Source organism: Anas platyrhynchos, chromosome 25 (assembly GCF_047663525.1).
Source record: "Anas platyrhynchos isolate ZD024472 breed Pekin duck chromosome 25, IASCAAS_PekinDuck_T2T, whole genome shotgun sequence".
NCBI lineage: Eukaryota > Metazoa > Chordata > Aves > Anseriformes > Anatidae > Anas > Anas platyrhynchos.
In genome coordinates, this window is record NC_092611.1 from 2,706,409 (window position 1) to 2,725,080 (window position 18,672).

Below are 18,672 nucleotides of genomic sequence, written 5' to 3' on the forward strand. Positions count from 1 at the left end.
GGGGGGATGCTCCGAGAGGGTACTGGGGGGAGATGCCCCGGAGCGATCCGAGGACGCTGTGGGCGCTGTTCCAGGGCCGCTCAGGGGGGCGCGTTTCAAGGGGACGCTCCCGGGGCAGGCACCTTTCCCCCCCCCCCCCGGGTGGGCCTCGAACCCGCGGCCCCAGCAGCTGGGGGCGGGGCGGGGCGGGGCGGAGGGGGCGGAAGCGGCGCCAGGATTCAAAGCGGTGGCGGAGGCGGAAGTGGCGGTTGGCGGGGCTGTGGGGGGCGGCGGGGGCCCGTCAGAAGGCCCCTCAGGGGGCCGTGGGGCGGCGGGGCCCCGCTCACGCTCTGTTTCCCTCCGCAGGTCCGGGCGCGGCGCTGCGATGCCGCCGTCCTGCAGGGAGCGGCGCGGGGCCGGGGGGCGGCCGGCGGGGTCCCCCCGGCGGGTGCTGGCAGCGAGGAGCCCCCGCGTGGCCCCCGTGGGAGCCTGGGTGGAGAGCGGCCCCCCCGGGCCTCAGCGCGGCGCGGCCTTCGTGAGTGCTGCGGGGCTCCCGGGCCGCCCCCCCGGCACCCTGGGGGGACAGGGCGGGGTGGGGCCCGGCCTCAGGCTGCTGTCCCCGTGTCTGTGGGGGTGGTAGGGCCGCGTGGTGTCCGTGTAGCCTGGCTTCCCTTTTACAGAAGCCCTGATTTGCTTCCCCTTGAATAAACTCCTTTTCCTTTTTTTATTATTATTTATTTTAGGAGAAATGCGTTAATTTAAAAATCAGGTGGGTGGGGAATCTGGTTTGTCTCTAGAAAGCTGCAATTGACTAATTATTTGCACCCTGCGCTGTAATCTTAGCTGGAACTGCGTATTTTTGGCTTGTTAGTAGGAACTGATTTCCATTGTAGGTATCACAGCTACAATCATCAGGTTTGTGCCCCCTGCCTGCATTTTTCCCTCATACTGGTGTTCCTCACCTTGTTTGTTGCCTCCCCATTCATCTCTCAAGGATGTCTGTGAGCAGGAGCTGCATTCCATGTTACTAATTTTAAAATAAGAATGTTAAATGTTTCAGGGTGTAGAGCCGATCTCTGCAGTACCTCATTAGAAACACTTAAGAAAATCTTCATGGATGCTTATCTCAGGGATTTCTGCTTTGAGGGTTATTACAAGAAGACTAAAGGTGCATTAAATATAGGATGATGAGTTCAGTCCCCTGTAATTAATGTCTAAATGTTACAGAAGCTCCTATGCTTCTGAGATGATTTATTTCCATATTGTAATTTAAATTCTGAAAGGTTGAGATAATATATGGAAATAAATTGTCTCTGTATTCACACAACTTCCAGTGCCAAACTTCGGGGGGAGCTGAAGTCTTCCTGGGTGCTCCTGGTCCTCTGCATTTCAACGCAACTGGGAGCTGCTGGTCCTTGCTGGGAGGGCTGAGCCTTGGCTTTGCACCAGAGCGTTGCTTTGGTTCGTCTTGGCACAAGCCCTCATCCACTACTGGGGGGAGGCATTCTCACCCTGCGTGTTTGCCATGCTCAGCTGCGTTCCTTACCTCCCCCTAACCCTTGTGCCATCAGGTGTGGGCAAAGGTGCACAGGGTTATCAAAGCTTACGTAAGGCACTTTTATAAACCAGTGGGTCATACTAAAAAACAAATATAAATAAATATTAATGCCTCCTCAATTAGCATTGCTAATGAAATCGCTAGCAGGGAGCGTGGCAGGTTGTTGATGGCATCTTCAGCATTGTTCCGTGTAGCTCTGGCTTGCTTTCCCTGTTAATAGTGCAGATTCCTGTCTTCATGCTTTGGCTGTGCTATTGGGGCACTGCTGCTGTTCATATTCCTGGCAGTGAGGGTATGTGGGGTGCAGACAACCCTGCGATTTGGGGTTGTAAAAAGTGTCTATCAGGAGATATGATACAATCAGCCACATGGGGTCTGTCTGTCAGCTTCGTACCAGCAGCTCCACTCATTTCCCTTCGTTCTCTTCCTCACTGCTGTGTTTAAGGCTGAATAAAACTAAGCATGTAAATAAGTAAAACTGAATCACCTTGCAGCTGACAGCCTGCCTCTGCAAATCTTGCTGGCCGCCTCTTTTCAGGATTCTGCACAGTTATTTACTGATTTGACAGCCAGGGAAGTGATACTGGTTTTCTTTAAACCTTGGTAGTGCAAGCAGAATTGCTTGGCATGGCTTCAAGTGGGAACCATGGGAAACCTGATTTTTAGGTCATTGCTTTTAATCTTTCACTTCAGATGGTAAAATCATTGTCAGAGCAGTAGCCCTGCCTGTACCATGGTCAGCAAACTGCTTGATGCGCTTCCAGCATTGCTTTTGCGAGACATTTGTCTGAAAAATGGACGTGGGATCTTGTACAGAGTGTTAATGTGATGGAGGTTAGCCTGCTCCTTTGTGTCTAGACTCAGAATTTCTGAGTATTCATGGGAACGGTGACCAGGAGTCACTGTGTTAGGTTACTTTTTTTTTCCTCTCCTTTCTCTGCACATTGCAGAGTCAAAGGAAGAAGCGTGTGTGCTCAGTAACAGCATCTAGCTAGCTAGATTCAATCCAAGCTAGTAGCAATTCAATAGGCATTGTTCAAGCTGGTGTGCAGTTTATGAAACAAAATGTCATTATTAACTGCTCTGGGTGCTGCTTGCCTGGCCTGTAGATGCAGGTTTTGGACGGGGAAGCAGGAAAATGGGCTGTTATAATGCTGCAATGTAGCAAAAGCATTGTGAAATCTTCTTTTACCTCTCTCAGGCTTCAGCATTTCGAGTTGAGGAGGAGCTGAAGGAGCAGCAAAGGGAGAAAGCAGCAAGCCTGAGACGCTTCCAGGGAGAAGTAAAGCAGCGAGTGAACCAGCAAGTCAGGATGAGGAGAAAGCAGCAGCTGCAGAAGTCCTGCGAAGCGGTAAGCATCCCCCTTCTCCCTGCCTCACAGACTTCCAAAGCTAATGTGTCCCTCTATGCTGGGGAAAAAACAACGCTGCAAACCCTAAATCAAGATCTTACTAAGAAAAAGTGAGGAAACTTGTGGCTACAGCAGGCCCTGTGGCTGCAAATAGCAAACCCGTGAGTGAGGCTAGTGTGATGCCTTGGCTCACTCTGATGCCAGAGCATAAGGCCTTTTGCCTCCCCATGGAAGGGTCGATGGCTCCCTGGAGCAGTAGCCAGAGAACGTTGTCCTTGGTGCCCTCTCAGATCTCCACAGTGTTAAAAAATAGCCAGGCCCAAGTTCATAGAATCATAGAATATCCCGAGTTGGAAGGGACCCATAAGGATCATCAAGATGTGAATGGTGTGAATGTCTCCTGGTCGCACTGAAGCAAAGCAGCTTGTCCTCTCCCAGGGCAGCTTGCAAGCGACACTTCCACACCTTGTCCTCCATATTCCCACTTTCTCCCAAGGGCTTGTTTTATCCTGTGAATATATTTAGTCCTGTCTACTTTTAAACAACCTCCAGTAATACTTGCCATAAACTCACTGTGCAACAAGAAGGGAAAGTACTGAAATACCAACAGTTTTGGACACACCCCTAGGGTGTTTGGGCTGTTTCCAAAGATGAGAAGGCATGGTCGAGTGGTTATGTCCTCATGTAACTGCTAGCACCATTCAGAACAGCGGCAAAACTGCTTGTGTTTTCTCACTCTGCCCACTAGAGTGTTGTTTTAGTGTCTTGTATTTTTACCTCAGAAGGGTGAAATCCTAGAAGCTGAGCATGAGCTGCTTCAGGGACATGTGCCTGCCAAGGGGGAGATGATCACTTGAGATTTATGTGTTGTCTTTTTTTTTTTTTTTAACATTGGGGCCTGTGTCCTGGCAGGCAGAGAAGGAGACCTGCCTTGCCATGCAGTACTCAGACTCGGTGCTGCACTTGACTCCCAAGAAGAACACGTGTGTGTTTCGGAGCCACCCCGCACCCGTCATCTGCAGCCCCAGTGTCCGCACCATCCTGGCACAGTGGCAGGAGCAGGGGATGCCCAGCGATCCGTTCCAGCAGCAAGCCACCAAGGTGTGTAGGCTCCCTCCTGCACTCATCTTTTCCATCTCTGCTGTGCCATGCTGTGTGCTCGTTGTTTGAAACAGAAGATGGGCAATACTTGTTTTCTACCTGTTTTTACAATGGATCCCTAATATTTATACTGAATGAAGCATTGGCTTACATTTTTATTCTGGCTTATGAAATATTGGTATACCACTCCATGGGATGCTGTGCTTGTACTTCCTCCACTGCTTGTAGACAGTAAATTTACAGTAAAACCCACGGGGAACTCTGCACAGTGACCTGTTACTGCACTGGGATGTCATGTTGGAAAGTAGACACTAGATGGTGCCACCTCATTGAAGCTTGTGTCCTGCAAACCAGGAGTGTGTGATTGTGAAATCTTGGAAAATGTGATCTAGGGACTTTAATAGAGATGCTTACGCTGCACTTGGCATCTTAGAAGGCATTTGTGTTCATCTAGGAATTGCAGTTGTTCTAGTTGGGACACTGTTTCCCCTGGGATGTGTAACAATTTCTGTCTGGGCACTGGGGATCTGGGACCTCTAACATCTCAGCAAAGTGATTTGGGAATGGATGAGCTTTACCACGGCTGGATCAGGGTTTCAGTGCATTTGGGCAGCTCTGAAAGATGCATTGGTTGCAGATTACCCCAATCACGTGTTATACCTGTTGGTGAAGCTAACTGAAAGTTGACCCACACTCCCTTGATAAAGCATCAAAGCAAAGCTCTCATTGTTTTGAGCAAGGTGCATTGCAACATCTCGTCTACGTAACTGAACTTCTTGGCGTGGCCCTTGCGGAAAGCATCTACTGACCTGTTTTGCTTGTCCTTATGTCCCCTCTTACGGCAGCTCAGCAAAACCATGAGGCAAGTTCGTCGCAGGCTGGCATCCTGCCGGACTGTGCCTGAAGGAATGGGCCCCTCTGAGCTCCCTGGTGGCATCTGGAGCCTCAACAGGAGGCATGAGGTGAGTGAGGGCAGCTGGGGCAGGCTAAGGTGAGTTACCGTGAAGCTGTGGGCAGGTCTGGTGCTAATTGGCAAATCTGAAGCATCACTCAGGGAGTCTGTTCAGCAGAAACTGTTTGCAACCCAGGTAATGATTCACCCATGGATGAATGGGGCTTGAGGGCTCTGTCCCATGCATGACACTTCCACCTTTGTTCTTCTAGTCACCTTTCAGAGAAGGCAGAAGGGTAAAGTGGGTGAAAACGCTTCTGTTTGAAGAGACTAATGAAAGATAAACTAGGAAATATGAATTTGAAAAAGGTTTAAGAGGCTTAGATTGTGGTCTGGGTATCTGGGAGGAATGTAGTGATTGACCCTCCCCTTATGAGCTCTTATTTCTTCAACAAACCTCAAGAATTGTTTCCATTGCATCAGCCTGTGTTGTGCGTGTGGCTAAGACCTGGAGGGTTTTCCTTATCCAGAACTGGCTTCTGGCAGGCATGTAGTTGTTGGCATGCATCTCCTTTTCTCAAAGCATTAAGTACATAGTAGCCACATAACAAGATTAGTCCCAAGTGCCTGACCTTTTGTGCTGTTCAATTTCATCCTGTTTTTGTTACTCAAAATCAGCTTTATGCTACAGCTATTGGCATAGCTGTGTTGTGCTTTCAATGCCAAGACCTATCTTAAACTGATGTACTTTGCCCATCCACAAGTCCTGGAGAATACCAGCAGCAACCCAACCTGGTATTTTGTCTTAATGCCTTTGCTGGAGCCAGCTTCCTGCCTGTCTTGCAGTTCTTCATTCCCTTCTCTTTTCAGGTTCATCAAGGGTGAAGTACATCTTGGCTAGTTGTTATCTAGAAAATGCCTTTTATGTAAGGGCTGGTCTGGGTCTTCCTATTCCATGTATCGTTGGATGTCTGTTCAAGAAAGTCAGCTTTGAGAACAAGAGTTACAGAAACACTGTAATTATGGGCTCAGAAAACTTGTATCTATTTCAAACACTGCGCATACCTTCTGTTTAAGTTCTCAATGCATTCAGACTGCTCAGCAAGATGGACTGATAACATTACTTGGCTATTAGCAGTGTTAAAGCCTCACATAAATAATACAGTCCCTACCCAAGCAAGGCAGATGGTTACAGAAGACAGAGAGCACTTGTGGGATGTGTGGTGTGGGAGTCCTGTGACAAGTCATCCACAGCAGTGAGAAACAAGGCTGGGAGGGATTCTGGGCCACACCATCCATCCTCCTACCCGAGCCGTAGTGTAGGTACTGTTGCAGAAGTACGCTAATCTCCACTCTCTTAAAACTTCTGGCAAGAAGCCTCTAATAGCATCCCTAGGCAACTTTTGCCAAGAGGGATATGTTGATTTATTGCCTTACTCTGTTTTATTACTCCAAGATGGTAGAGAGTAAAAGTTGTTATTTTAATGTGACTCCTTCTTCCTATATGAATGCCTTGTTTTCCATATTCACAATTAGACAACATCTTATTCCCTTCTTTTCAGATGCAAAAGGTTGCTGCAGACTTCACACCTTGATAATTGCTGCTTGCCCTTTGCGTTTTTTCATGTTGACCTTCCTTGTGTTGTCTTCCCCAGCAGATTTCTTTGATTTGAATGCAGACGTTTTAACCTCTTCTCAAGTATTTCTGCAACTTCATGTAGCCTGGTGGGTTCTTTCTTCTGTCAGTCTGGCCAATGATGAAATTATCAAGCAGAGTCCACGCAGTTCTTCTCTATCTCAGCAAGCTACATAGACTGAATCCAGATAGTGTTTTTTAATCACCTCCCTTGTACTGGTTTCACTTAATGAGTATTTTCCTTACCAAAGTGTTGCATCAGGCCATGTCAAAAGCAAGGCTAAAATTAAGATGTCTTCTGCTATGGTCTTGCCTGAGGCTTCTTCTGTAGTAGGATAAATTCATACCATCTAGATGCTACTTGCTTGTGACAAATTTATGTTGGTGGCTGCTTATCTTGTTTTCTAGCAGCTTACAGGCAATTTGCAAGGTGATTTCATTTCTCCAGAATTCAGGCAAATGAAAACTTTTGAGACTGAAATTCCTGTAGTTTTCTCTTTAGTATTTCCCTTTTCCCTCCTTAATTTAAAGGCTATTTAAACACTGCATGTCCTTTCCCAATAATCTGGACCTCCACGCATTTCCAAGGGGGTTGTTAGCAGCTTGTCTGCTGGTCCTGGAGGTGACCCAGGGCAGGTCCTGCCCACTTAAAAAAAAAAAAAAAAAAAAAAAAGGCGCCTCAGTTTCTAGGAATAATCTGACTTTTTCTTCCCAGTTCTAGTCCAAGATTTGTCTTGCTTCTTTTACTAGCTCAGGACAGTTCTTTGGCTGAAAGCCAATGCACAGAAGCATAAAATCCTGTTTTTCTTGGTGTCCTCTGATAGCTTTCCCTCTCCTCGTGTAATGAGTCCCCTTTTGTCCCTCTTACCAGAAGCCTGATTTCTTGTTACCTTGATGTTTCTTGTTTTATGTAGAGCCTTGGCCTTTCTGCCACTTGTTTTATGTCCCTGCATGCTTGTGTTTTCTCCTACATGATTCTTTCAGTAGTGTGACCCATGCTCCATTTCCTCTGTGCTCACATTGATCACAGGCACAAGAAGAGCCAGGTTTGTCTCACACTATGCATCATGTCTGTCCACTCCAGCAAGGTAGCTTGTACTTGTTCAGTTAGCATTGTTTAAAGATCTGCTGCTTCTTTGGTTCTGTTTTCCTTTTTCTATTTTTTCTTCCCTGTAAGGAGTCATGTTCTCTGCAATTGTTAAACAAGAAGTCTGTTCCTGAAACCATTGCTGTTCTTCACTTCTGGAGATCTCTTCTCAGGTTGGAAACTGTTTAAAGACCCTGCTGGTCTGTTCCCTGCTGCAATTCTTTCTGAAACAGATACCTAGATTGTAATCGAGTGGAAATTATCTCTCCTGTGTTTCTGGTGATCTCATTCACCAAGTCTTCATCTGCTTTGCGGAAAGGTTTGTAGGTCTTCAGCATGACAGAAAAATTCTTTTCCCCAGCTGACCATTCCCCAAAGATTTTTTTTTCCCAGCAGTTTCATTTCCTTCTGCCTTCAGGGCTTCAGAGCATCCTTAGAAAGCAATAACCGTCACTCTCCACTTCTTGTCCTAACTGAAGAAGCTTCTCTGTGTTGTATTTTTGTCATTACAGTGTTGATAGAGTAATTCCTATGCCTATCGAATAATTTCTTGTGCAGACTGGCTCCAGGCTATCCTCTATGCCTCATAAATTGCAGCACAACCATCTTGAGCAAACTCTGGCTTGACCTGTGCTCTTCCTGTTGATCCACCCTCTCACTCTATGAACAATCCTACTCTTCCCTACCTGTCTCCATTCCTAGCTTGCTGAAGGGACAGTAAGGAGAAAAACAAACAAAAATGGCTTCTGGCATTTTGATTTCTAGTTTGTAGGAAACAATCTGCTGCCTCTCAAAATATTGTTAATATCCTTTCAGGAGCCTGCCCACTTACCATCTGAACAACTACAGAATGAGTGTCACTCAGGAGGTCCCACCCACCCCAAATCCTTGCAGTTCTGAAATAGTGCCTGGAGAGGTTTTTCCCTTTTCTTTCCTTCACCCCACACACATACATCTGTCCCTCTGTTTCTACAGCTGGTTGTAGTCACGAGCTACCCGGTTAATTTAGATTATTGTGCCCTGCAGTGATGCTTGAGTGTGTTGTGCTGCTGCTTGCCAGGTCTCAACTGACTTCACAGAACAAGTGTCCTGAGGTTAAAGCTACTTATAACCCTTGCTCAAGGATATTGCATTTGCTCTCTGCACCAAAGTAGTCATATGAACTTTGCATTCACACCTGTCTCCTCCAGAAACCAGTACCTCATGCCACAGTGCCCACGGAAGATGACAGTGAGGAACTTCTAGCAGGACATCATGATCTTCCAGCTGAACTACAAGACCAGGCAACAGCCCCACATCAGGCTGAACAAGAAGATGGTTTCTATATCAAAGTGGAATTTGAAAAAGTAATACGCGTATGAGGTTGGGCCAGTTGGTCTGAAGAAGTTCAAATCTTTGGGAGTTGGGTTTGTTTAAGCAGGGATGGTGAGGCTACTGTTGTAATCAGTTTCAGTTACTCCTTCAGGCCTGGCTAACTCTTAAGCCTACTCTCAGCTTTGGTCAAAACAGGCCAGAGAGCAGTGTGAAATCCAGGAGAGACTGATGGCTTGGAGAAGGGTCTCTGGCACAGCACACACAGTCTTGAGGGACACCTTTGCGAGACGGTGCCTGTGAACTTACATGTGTCTTGATCAGTGGGCATAAGGTCACCATTTTTAAATATACACAAAGCCAGTTAGGGGGTAAGTGTAATGGGAGCTCTGACTGTTGTGCTCTGTTAGAATAGCCATGCCGTTTTGACGTTACTGTTTTACTGCTTTAATCTTACTGCTGTGGCTTCAAAAGTGGTTTATATGTGCTTGCCTCATCCTACCAATTGGCTGGTGCTCAGCAGAAATCTGACACTGTGTGTGCAATTGCATCGTGCGCTTAATTTAGTTTCAGGAGGACCTGTGGCTGCCCCTTGTACTGTGCTGGGGAGGGAGAGCAGTGGATGCATCAAACCAGATGGAAACCTCCAATAAAATGGAGAAAAAAGTTTTTCATCAGAGGAGTAAACTGGCATCCCTCGCCTTTGCCTCAGGGCTGGCAGCTAGTGGGGATTGTACAAAACACCTCCCTTAGAGGTAGCATTGATGTGCCTGCTGCTGGGAACCTGGCTAAAGTATTTATTGATTCTTTGTTTTCAGTCAGAGTTTTGTTAAGCATCTGAGGTATGGAAACGTTTTGCCCTTTGGATTACTTGGAGTAGTTAGCAAATACTTTATGGATATAGCAACATGTGCCCATCCTTATCTGGTGATTTGTCCAGCTAGGGAGCAGAAATACTGGCTTAGCAAATAATTGTGAGTGGAGCGAAGAAGGTGAAGGTTTGCACTGAGGTTTTGGGAGACATTGGCTGTTGAACTTCCCTGACAGTTCCTTTGCTACTATTACTTTCTTGCACTTCATGAAGTTCAGAATCAAAGCATGGGAGGTGAGGTGGTAATATGAATCCCTATTTAAACTAATACAGAAAACTCCTTGAAGGATACCTTCAGAAGTGTTTTGTCAAAGCATTGGTGCTTATGCTCCTATATGGAGATGTAGAATGTGTCTTCTGTCTGGTGATAGGGAGGAGAAGCCAAACAAAGTGGTGCTTTAACACTGATAGGTAGCTACACTCTGCCATGCTGCTCTGTCACTCCCTCTCCTCAGTAGAATAGGGGGAGAAAAAAACTTGATATATATGTAAGAATAGGGAGATCACTCACCAATTGCCATCCCAGGAGAAACAGACTCAACCAAAGGGAGACTAATGTAATTATTGCCTATTGCTCACAGACTAGGGCAGTGAGAACTAAAAGCACCTTTCCCCCATCCACCCTCTTCTACTTACTCCACTTGAGCAGCACAGGGGCAATGGGTGCCATGGTCAGTCCCTGACGCTTCATCTCCACTGCTCCTTCTCAGTCCCTCTCTGCCCCTGCTCCACGTGGGGTCCCTCCCAGGGGATGCTGTCCTTCGCAAACTGAGCCTGCGGTGGCTGCCCACAGGCAGCAGCTCTTCAGGAACTGCACCTTACCACGGGGTCTGTCAGGAGCAAACTGCTCCAGCACAGGTTCCCCGTGGGCGGCAGCTCCCCCCCAGATCCCCTGCTCCTGCAGGGGCCCCTCTTTACAGGCTGCAGCATGGGGATCTGCTCTGTGGTGCCCATGGGCTGCAGGAGGACAGCCTGCTGCACCAGGGGTCTCTGCAGCGGAACTTCTGCCCCAGTGCCTGGAGCACCTCCTGCTGCACTGCCCTTGGTGGCTGCAGGGTTCTTTCTCTTGCACTTCTCAATCCCCTCTCCCAGCTGCAGTTTTTTAGCACAGCAGTTTTTCCCTTCCCCTCCCCCCTCCTTAATTCTCCTCTCCCGGAGGCCCAACCAGCATTGCTCTTGGCTCAGCTCTGGCCAGTGGTGGGTCCTTCTTGGAGCTGTCTGGAGCTGGCTCTGGTCTGACATGGGGCAGCTGCTGGGCTCTCCTCACAGGGGCCACCCCTGCAGCCCCCTCCCCCCCCAATAAAACCTTACTGTCTAAGCCTAATGCACACGTGTCCTGGAAACACAAGCAGAACTGCAGGTATCTTGCATAGGGGACTCACCTCCATCTTGGAGGACTTTGCTGAGTGAAGATGAGAAACTTGACTGTGAAGATGCTGATGCTGCTCTCTTGTACTGTTTTTCAGTTCTGTGATGGATCAGTGAAGGACTTGAGCCTGCCTAACTCTCCCCAGAGACTGAACCCTTGTTGTCGAGCTCCCCTTGTACTCTGGGCTGGCATAGACCAAGAGGAAACCAAGAAGCAGGTTTGTCTGCTACAGCCAAACTCACTGTTTTGTCTCCATTTCAGGAGTGAAAGGTATTGAGCGTAGGGAATGCTGCTGGCTCAGATAAGCCTTGGGAGCAGCATCTGCCGGGTTTGTAAGTTTGTAAGTGCTGATGGTGTCCTGGGTTTTCAGCAAACCTACACAGTAGGTAGACACCTACACAGTATCTGAGATCCAAATTAACACTGAAGTGTTTTAGAAGAAAAGAGCTTGGTTCATTTTGCCTTGCAAAACAAAAGCTGAAAGGTGTTGTGATTTGTTTTCTGTAGTTGCATGGGGGGAGGAGGGCGGGGGAAGACCTGCCAAAAACGTTATTTAAAAAATGCTGGGGGGGGGGAGGGGAAGAAAAAGGAACGAAAAACAAGAAAACCCTTTTTTATCTTGTTTGGATGTATAAAGGGCCTACCATATCAGTACTTAGCAGGAGGGATAATGGCTTTCAGGCACAGACTGCAAGCCTAACGCTTGCAGGAGCTTGGCTGTGCTCTCAGCTTGAGCTGCACCATTCGGTCAGTGCAAGGCATGAAGTTACCTCCCTCATAGGAGGCTCATGGGCCCTTTACTTGAGCACAGTAACTTTGCCTAACTTGATTCAGGAATGGTCTAAGCTTGCTGGGGTTTGTTGTGTGTTGTTAACAGGGTTTTGTATCTTACTGTTGTGCGCTGAGGGTCTGATTTAATCACAGGGGCCAATCAGTCTGTGTCCAACAGTTTGGCTCATGCAGGAGATGCATGAGGGATTGTTTCTCTGGGATGCCTAAAGAAAGTGGCTTTTTTTTCCTGCTTCTTTCTGATTTGAACATTTATCTCATTTTTTGTGAGCTTCTTTGCAGTGTACAGCATAAAACTTGAAAGTGCTTTGAACAAATTGTTTTTGTTCTTTATGTGCATTTTTCTAACAAACTTATCCAAAAATCCGGTTGTGGTTTCTAGAAGGCATGACAGCAGCTGGGGCTTGTCAGGCTGTTGCTTCCCCCATCAGTTCCCTGTGCCTCTTGCTTTGTATCTCCTTGGCTCCGATCCACCTTGAGATAACTGGGTTTGCAGCAGGCTCTTCCGTATGGTTTTTTTCCATTCAGCTTTCTACACTTGCAGCCTGCCAATCTCTCCTGCACCTTTATCTCCAGCTGTGCAAGGCTGTTTCCAGTGAACAGGACAGACACACTCAGCCCAGAGCTCTTGGTATTGATGAGAAAATCCATGCCTTCCACTTTCTGGCATCGTGGAGCTCAAATGAACTGAATGCTGACTGCTTCCCATTCACGTGGCTGGATCAGATGTGAGATGGAGTGAGGAGGTTTCCCCACCCTCGCTGCATCTTTGGGTTTAAGCTGAAGCCAAAACACTGAACCTTTCCATGTGGTCTGACTGTGTGAGAGCTGTGTTCCATGTGGGGCTCTTGGGTTTGTCTCAGTAATGCATTTGCCGCCTCTGCAGTTCTGCATGTGATGGGTTCAGCTTGATGTTGTGCATTATTTATTGATTTATTTTGGAGATAACAGGATTTTGTGTAAGGCCTGCGAGTGGATCGTGGTGGATAGAAATTCATGCACTGTTGCTTGTAGCACTCTCCTCTATTGGAATGAAGTGGGGGGAGCTGTTTTTTTTTTCTTGCCAGGAAAGTTAGAATTTAGGAATTTGTCAGGTGTCTTGTATCCATAGGAGATTCAGTCAAGGGGTGCTGGTACTAAGCTCTGTGATGTATGAGATGCTTTGAACACCCTCCATCTCTCCAGCTTCTCCTTAGTCCTGGGATATTAAGGGACTTCTAAGGATCATTTGGGGAAGGAGTGAGGCTTCTATCCAGCCAACTATGAGCTCCAAAAATCTAGCCAAGCATTGATATTATCTGATATTAGGTAAGTCTCCTACAAGACATCCTTCTTAAAGTTGCACCTTCATTCCTACAGCGTCAGAATGAGTACCTGAGGTGCAAGCGCCTCTTCATGAATGTTGAGCGAGAGCAAGTGAAGGAGCAGAGGAGGCAGAAAGAGCAGCAGAAGAGGATTGCTAAGTGAGTATGTGCAGATAAGCAACACACTCTCACTTTCCTTTTGCAGCCCAGTAAACAAAACACAAAGGCTTTGAGAAGACTATCTTGATAGGGGGAAAAAAAAAAGCATGTGATGAGTCACATTCTGACTCCTTTGCTGCTTTATCTACTTTAAAAAAAGATTTTTTTTTTTTTTTTAATTAGGGAGTAAGAAATGGGGGTTAGAAATGTCAGGCTGAGAGAGGTATGATTTACCAAACCACAGCCCTCTGGGTCACCGATCCCAAGACCCTGTGCCCATGTTCAGAAACTTTGGGATGAGATCACGTTCTCATTAAACTACTTTTTTCCGGGATGTTTATGTCAGACCCTTCACCCTCATAACTATAAACATATATATGGCATAATAAAAAGATTTCTTAGCACTTGTTCCAGAATTGAAAACTCCCTATCTATGTAAAAGTATCTGTGTAAAAGTACCTGTTCATGTTTTGGAGGTTTTAATTTAAAGGAGGCTCTCAATTTAAGGAGGTTCTTAAGGAGGAACTCTGCAGTTTCAGACCAAAAGAAGAAAGATGCTCTACGCTTTTGTCTTTGACTTGCTATGCAAGAGCATCTAAAAATTGCATCTAATACAATTCCACACCGTAATCACCTTGTTTTCTGACACAGGGTTTGCAGTGAGCAGGCTCTGTGGGAGCAGCACAGGTTTGTGAGGGCAGGATTTGGACCTCCCATTTGATTTGATTGAAGTGCAGTTTCAAAAAAAGCAGCATAACCCATATGCCACCTGCAGCTAGCTCTAACTGATCCAAGTGGACAAACCAACAAGCAGAATAAATGAGTGAGCCTTTAAATGAAGAGCTCAGCCTGCTGTGATGCAGTGTTCCTGGGGCACAAGATCCTGGTGGTTGTTTTTTTGTGGCCATTTTTCAGAGAGAAATTGCAAATCTGAGGAAATTCGACAGACACGTTCCTGAAACTTAAATTGGCGCTCAGAGCTCTGGGGACCCTTTCCTGCCCTGCAAGTGCTGTCGAGACACCAGGGCCTTTCTAGTTAGTGATATCTTCCCCCCCCTCCAGTCCCAGGGTCTCCGCTAGACTTGCAAGCTGCTCAGAGCATGTGCAAAAAAAAAAAAGCTGTTTTTGCAATTACTTAGTGTAAAGCTAAGTTGGCCTTGGCCTTAGCTTCTACAATAGAAGATTTATGGTGGTGTAGTTAAGGCTCTATTACCACTTCATTTAAAAGACGTTTTGGAGTTTATAACTTGACAAGAGAAGTTTGGCTTCAGCACTTTCCTTCTCAATGTGTGAGCACTTCATTCTCATATCTGACCCACCAAATGGGACTTTTAGGATGTTACTCCATTCTATTACGCTTTCTTTCCCTGGCTTCTACCCAGCTTTGACTTTTTTGAATGCCTTTTGGCAGTGATCAGTGTGTAAGATGTTATTGCATTTGTTACTCATCAGCAGGAATAAAATGGCAGATGCTTCGGTTTAAAGTCTTTGTGTTTTGTAATTGCCACTTGTCAAGGGAATGTGCTTTGCATTTTTGTGAATTATACAGTCCAGATTCTGTGGAAGGGCTGGAGTGCCATTTAGGTGCAATGGAAATTGAAGCAATGGAGGAAGATTTGTTTAAAAAAGAATCATAGAATCATAGAATATCCTGAGTTGGAAGGGACCCTTAAGGATCATCAAGTCCAACTCTTGACACCGCACAGGCCTACCCAAAAGTTCAGACCATGTGACTAAGCGCACAGTCCAATCTCTTCTTAAATTCAGTCAGGCTCGGTGCAGTGACCACTTCCCTGGGGAGCCCGTTCCAGTGTGCAACCACTCTCTCTGTGAAGAACTTCCTCCTGATGTCAAGTCTAAACTTCCCCTGCCTCAGCTTAACCCCGTTCCCGCGGGTCCTGTCGCTGGTGTTAATGGAGAAAAGGTCTCCTGCCTCTCGACACCCCCTTACGAGGAAGTTGTAGACTGCGATGAGGTCTCCCCTCAGCCTCCTCTTCTCCAGGCTGAACAGGCCCAGTGCCCTCAGCCATTCCTCGTACGTCTAATAATAAAAATTAATATATAATATTAATATATAATAATGTATCATAATAAAAAATTAATAAAAATTAATAAAAATTAAATAAAAAATTTAATAAATTAAAAAAAATCATCTCTTCAAGCCTATTTAGAGTAGGCATTGGATCCTTGGAGTTTTTTCTGCTGTACCCTGCACTCTTCTGCAGTCCTGTTAAGTTCTTTGTCATGGAAATTTTGCAAGGACAGCTTATGGTAGGATCCAAGCTGCTCTATAATCAGAAGATATCACAGGTGGGGTGGCTGGGTAGTTGGGCCTATGGACTATTGCCCTTTGGGTGGATGTAAAAGAGCCCAGGCACCATTTTTGGTTTCAAAAGAATGGAAGAGAGCACCTCAGGAGCTTTTTTGGAGCAGTGCAGGTGCCACTTCAGAACAGGAGCGTGTAAATGTGGTCCAGCACATGTCAGGAAATGGACGTCACGTGGGGAAGCTCCTTCCTCTGCTAAGGAAGACCAGTGACAGCTGTCTGTGCCTGCAGGATTAAGAGTAAGAAGGAGAACCAGCGCCAAGTGGAAGAGCAAAGGATGCAGAAGATGGCTGAGCAGCAAGAACCCTGCTTGGGGGAAAGTGTCTGTGAAATCCTGGCCCACCTTGAACTGGAGGAGAGAAGGCTGAAGAAGATTAAGGAAAAGCAGCAGCGAAATATGGAGTATGTGAGGTGAGCTGCCAAAAACTGGGTCCCAGCTCCTTGTACAGAGCAAAAGTGAATGCTTTGTCCCTTGCAGGTATGTAGAAGCTCTAAGAGCTGAGATGAGGGAGAAGATGAAGCTGTACAACATCGACTTGCCTCCCTTGTGCTCCTGCAGCTCTGATTTCTGGGAGTCCCACCCAGATACCTGTGCCAATAACTGTGTCTTCTACAAAAACCACAAAGGTAGGAGCTCCTGCTCTTCAAGAGGACTTAGCACAGACCTAGCAGAGGGCGTATGTTTGAATGCACTGGGAGAAATCAGTCCTGGCCAGAAGTTCCCATTGGTTCTGGGGTACTGTTTGCAGGAAAAGCTCATGGCTGCCAGGATTGCAAGCATACTCCAAAAAGAAAAGGGCCCCGCTGCTGATAGACTCAACATTGTGTTTAACTAGATCTTTCTGTGCTGCAGGTACATCTTGTAATACTGCACAGATGTGCCCAGCTGCTAGCTTGCCTAGTGTAAGACTAGGGCTACTCAAACATGTCACTCAGGGAAAAATCAGCTGCTCATTTCTAATCCCCTCTTCCTCTTTCTCTTCAGGGAATTTAGTGGCATCCTCAGCAAAATGCCAGCCTCTGTGTCAAAGTGTTGAAAAATGCTGCTGTAAATATGTAGATGTGTTGACAGGGGGAGAGCCATGAGGAAAATACTGCAGAACAGGCTTGTTAAGGGCATGGGAAACCAGTGGCTTTTGGGGCTCTTTGCTTAAATGCTACATCTGCACTTGGGGAGGTTGGTTGCAAAAAGGTGACAGAAATCATTATCTTTACACAAAGAGTGCTCTGATCTAGGAAAAATACCTGCCTGAGTATAATTGGGAGTTATCTTCTAGGTGGCTTTGTAAAGTGGAGAAATGGAGGCCTTAAAAAAATCCTCTAGGTTTCCTGCTTTGGCTGACGTACCACTCTGTAATTAGGAGTGTACAGACTGCCATACAGCCTGCAGGATGCAAAAAAAGAATGTGGAAAACTACAGGCATGCTGATTAATCTTAAAAAACAGGTCTTCTCTCTTTGCTTTGCAGCAAAAGACAGAAGCTGCCCCCAGCTTTGGGCCATAGGTGAAACTTTCATCTCCTAATGCTGCTTCTCGGTCCTTTCCATACTTAGCCTACAGCCATGCTCTGCAGTCTGTTGTCCTGTCCTGTGACCCCACAGATGGGAGGATGAAACTGCCCATCCATGACCTCGCTGCTCTCTGCACACACCCTGCGAAGCACCAGTGAAGAGGGTGTGAAGAGTGCATCGCAGTGAAGTCCCTGTGGTTCAGGGACTGGCGTAAGTAGGCGTCTTGTCCCAGCACAAGAGCTGCGCTGTGCCAGAGCACTTGCTGCTCCTTGTGCTCAGGTTTAAGTCACGCATCTTTGGTTTTGTTCCCTTGGTGCAGTTGGCCAGACCAGGAGCACAGGGCGGCTGGCAAGTGTGAAGGGGCTGATCGTTCTTGTGGGCTTGTTTACAGGCAAGCGTCTGAATTTTGGTGTTCAGCTGCGCAATAAACTTTGCAGTGTGTGTGATGCTCTGTAGTCCTGTTTGCAGTCAGAAATGAGGAGTAACAAGTTGCCTAGGTTTGAGTATCACATCGCCTCATCCATCGCTTCAAGCCACAATCCTGGGCTCCGTTGCAGAGTGTGTTGCTGTGGGTGCTTGGCCCCAGCTCCTGGCAAAGGGTGCGCATGCCTGCCACCAAACCTTTGCCTGCCCTGATGGGTTCACAGAGGAGTGATCCTGGGCACACGGCCAGCCTGTGCTGCAGGCACTAGCAGTGCTTGGGAAGCACTGTGTGTGATCCAGCTGCTTTGAATGAAACCCAATCATGAACTTCTTCCTTCCCACTGCCTTCTATGGATTTCTGTATTACGTACCCTGGCCCCTGGTTTTCAGGTCACAGGGCAGGGTAAGGTATGTATTGCTCATTTGGTTCCTTCCTGGAGAGGACCTCTCTAATTGCCCCCACGCAGTTGTTCCCAATCCACGCTCCCATGGCCTGTTTTCCTCTGGAAAGGAGCTTTGCCCTGGGGAAAAATCTGTTTAAACTCTTGGTGAGCATAGCCAGGGCTTCTCTGGGTGCTGCTGTTCTTGGGATGCTGGGATGGATTTGCTTTGACAAAGAGTCTAGTAGTTATGGGGATGCTGCTCTGTGGTACCAGTGTTGCAGGCTGGGGTTCTGTTGCTTCACTGGGGTTCTGAGCATCCCAAAACCCAGAGAATCTCAAATAGAAACCTCATGCCTGAGTGCTGTCAAAGCCACTGGTGCCCCTGGCACCCTCTGCTTCATATCCTGCAGCCAGTGGGGAACATTCAGGTGCCAGGATGCAGGTGGGTGACCCCATCTGTCTCCACACAGTGCAGAGGAGCCGTGGCTGAGCCCAGCACTGCCAGACCTGCTGATGGCACTAAGTGTTTTTCTTCTTTTCTCTGAAATCCAATTCACAGTCCAATGCCCAGGCAAAACCTCCGCTATCTTCCTGTGAAAGCGATACTGCGAGTGCGATACTG

At 47.1% G+C, this 18,672-nt stretch overlaps 1 protein-coding gene across 1 annotated transcript; it reads left to right on the forward strand.

Annotated features, from left to right (window-relative positions):
• Positions 1–188: 188 nt before the first annotated feature.
• Positions 189–17,690, forward strand: CCDC15 (coiled-coil domain containing 15). The gene is made up of 11 exons (XM_027444234.3): positions 189–247; positions 346–514; positions 2,739–2,888; positions 3,801–3,989; positions 4,835–4,951; positions 8,795–8,950; positions 11,253–11,372; positions 13,304–13,407; positions 15,965–16,144; positions 16,212–16,360; positions 17,287–17,690. The coding sequence occupies exons 2-11, from the start codon at positions 365–367 to the stop codon at positions 17,400–17,402; spliced, it is 1,431 nt and encodes a 476-aa protein (XP_027300035.3). The 5' UTR covers positions 189–247; positions 346–364; the 3' UTR covers positions 17,403–17,690.
• Positions 17,691–18,672: the final 982 nt, after the last annotated feature.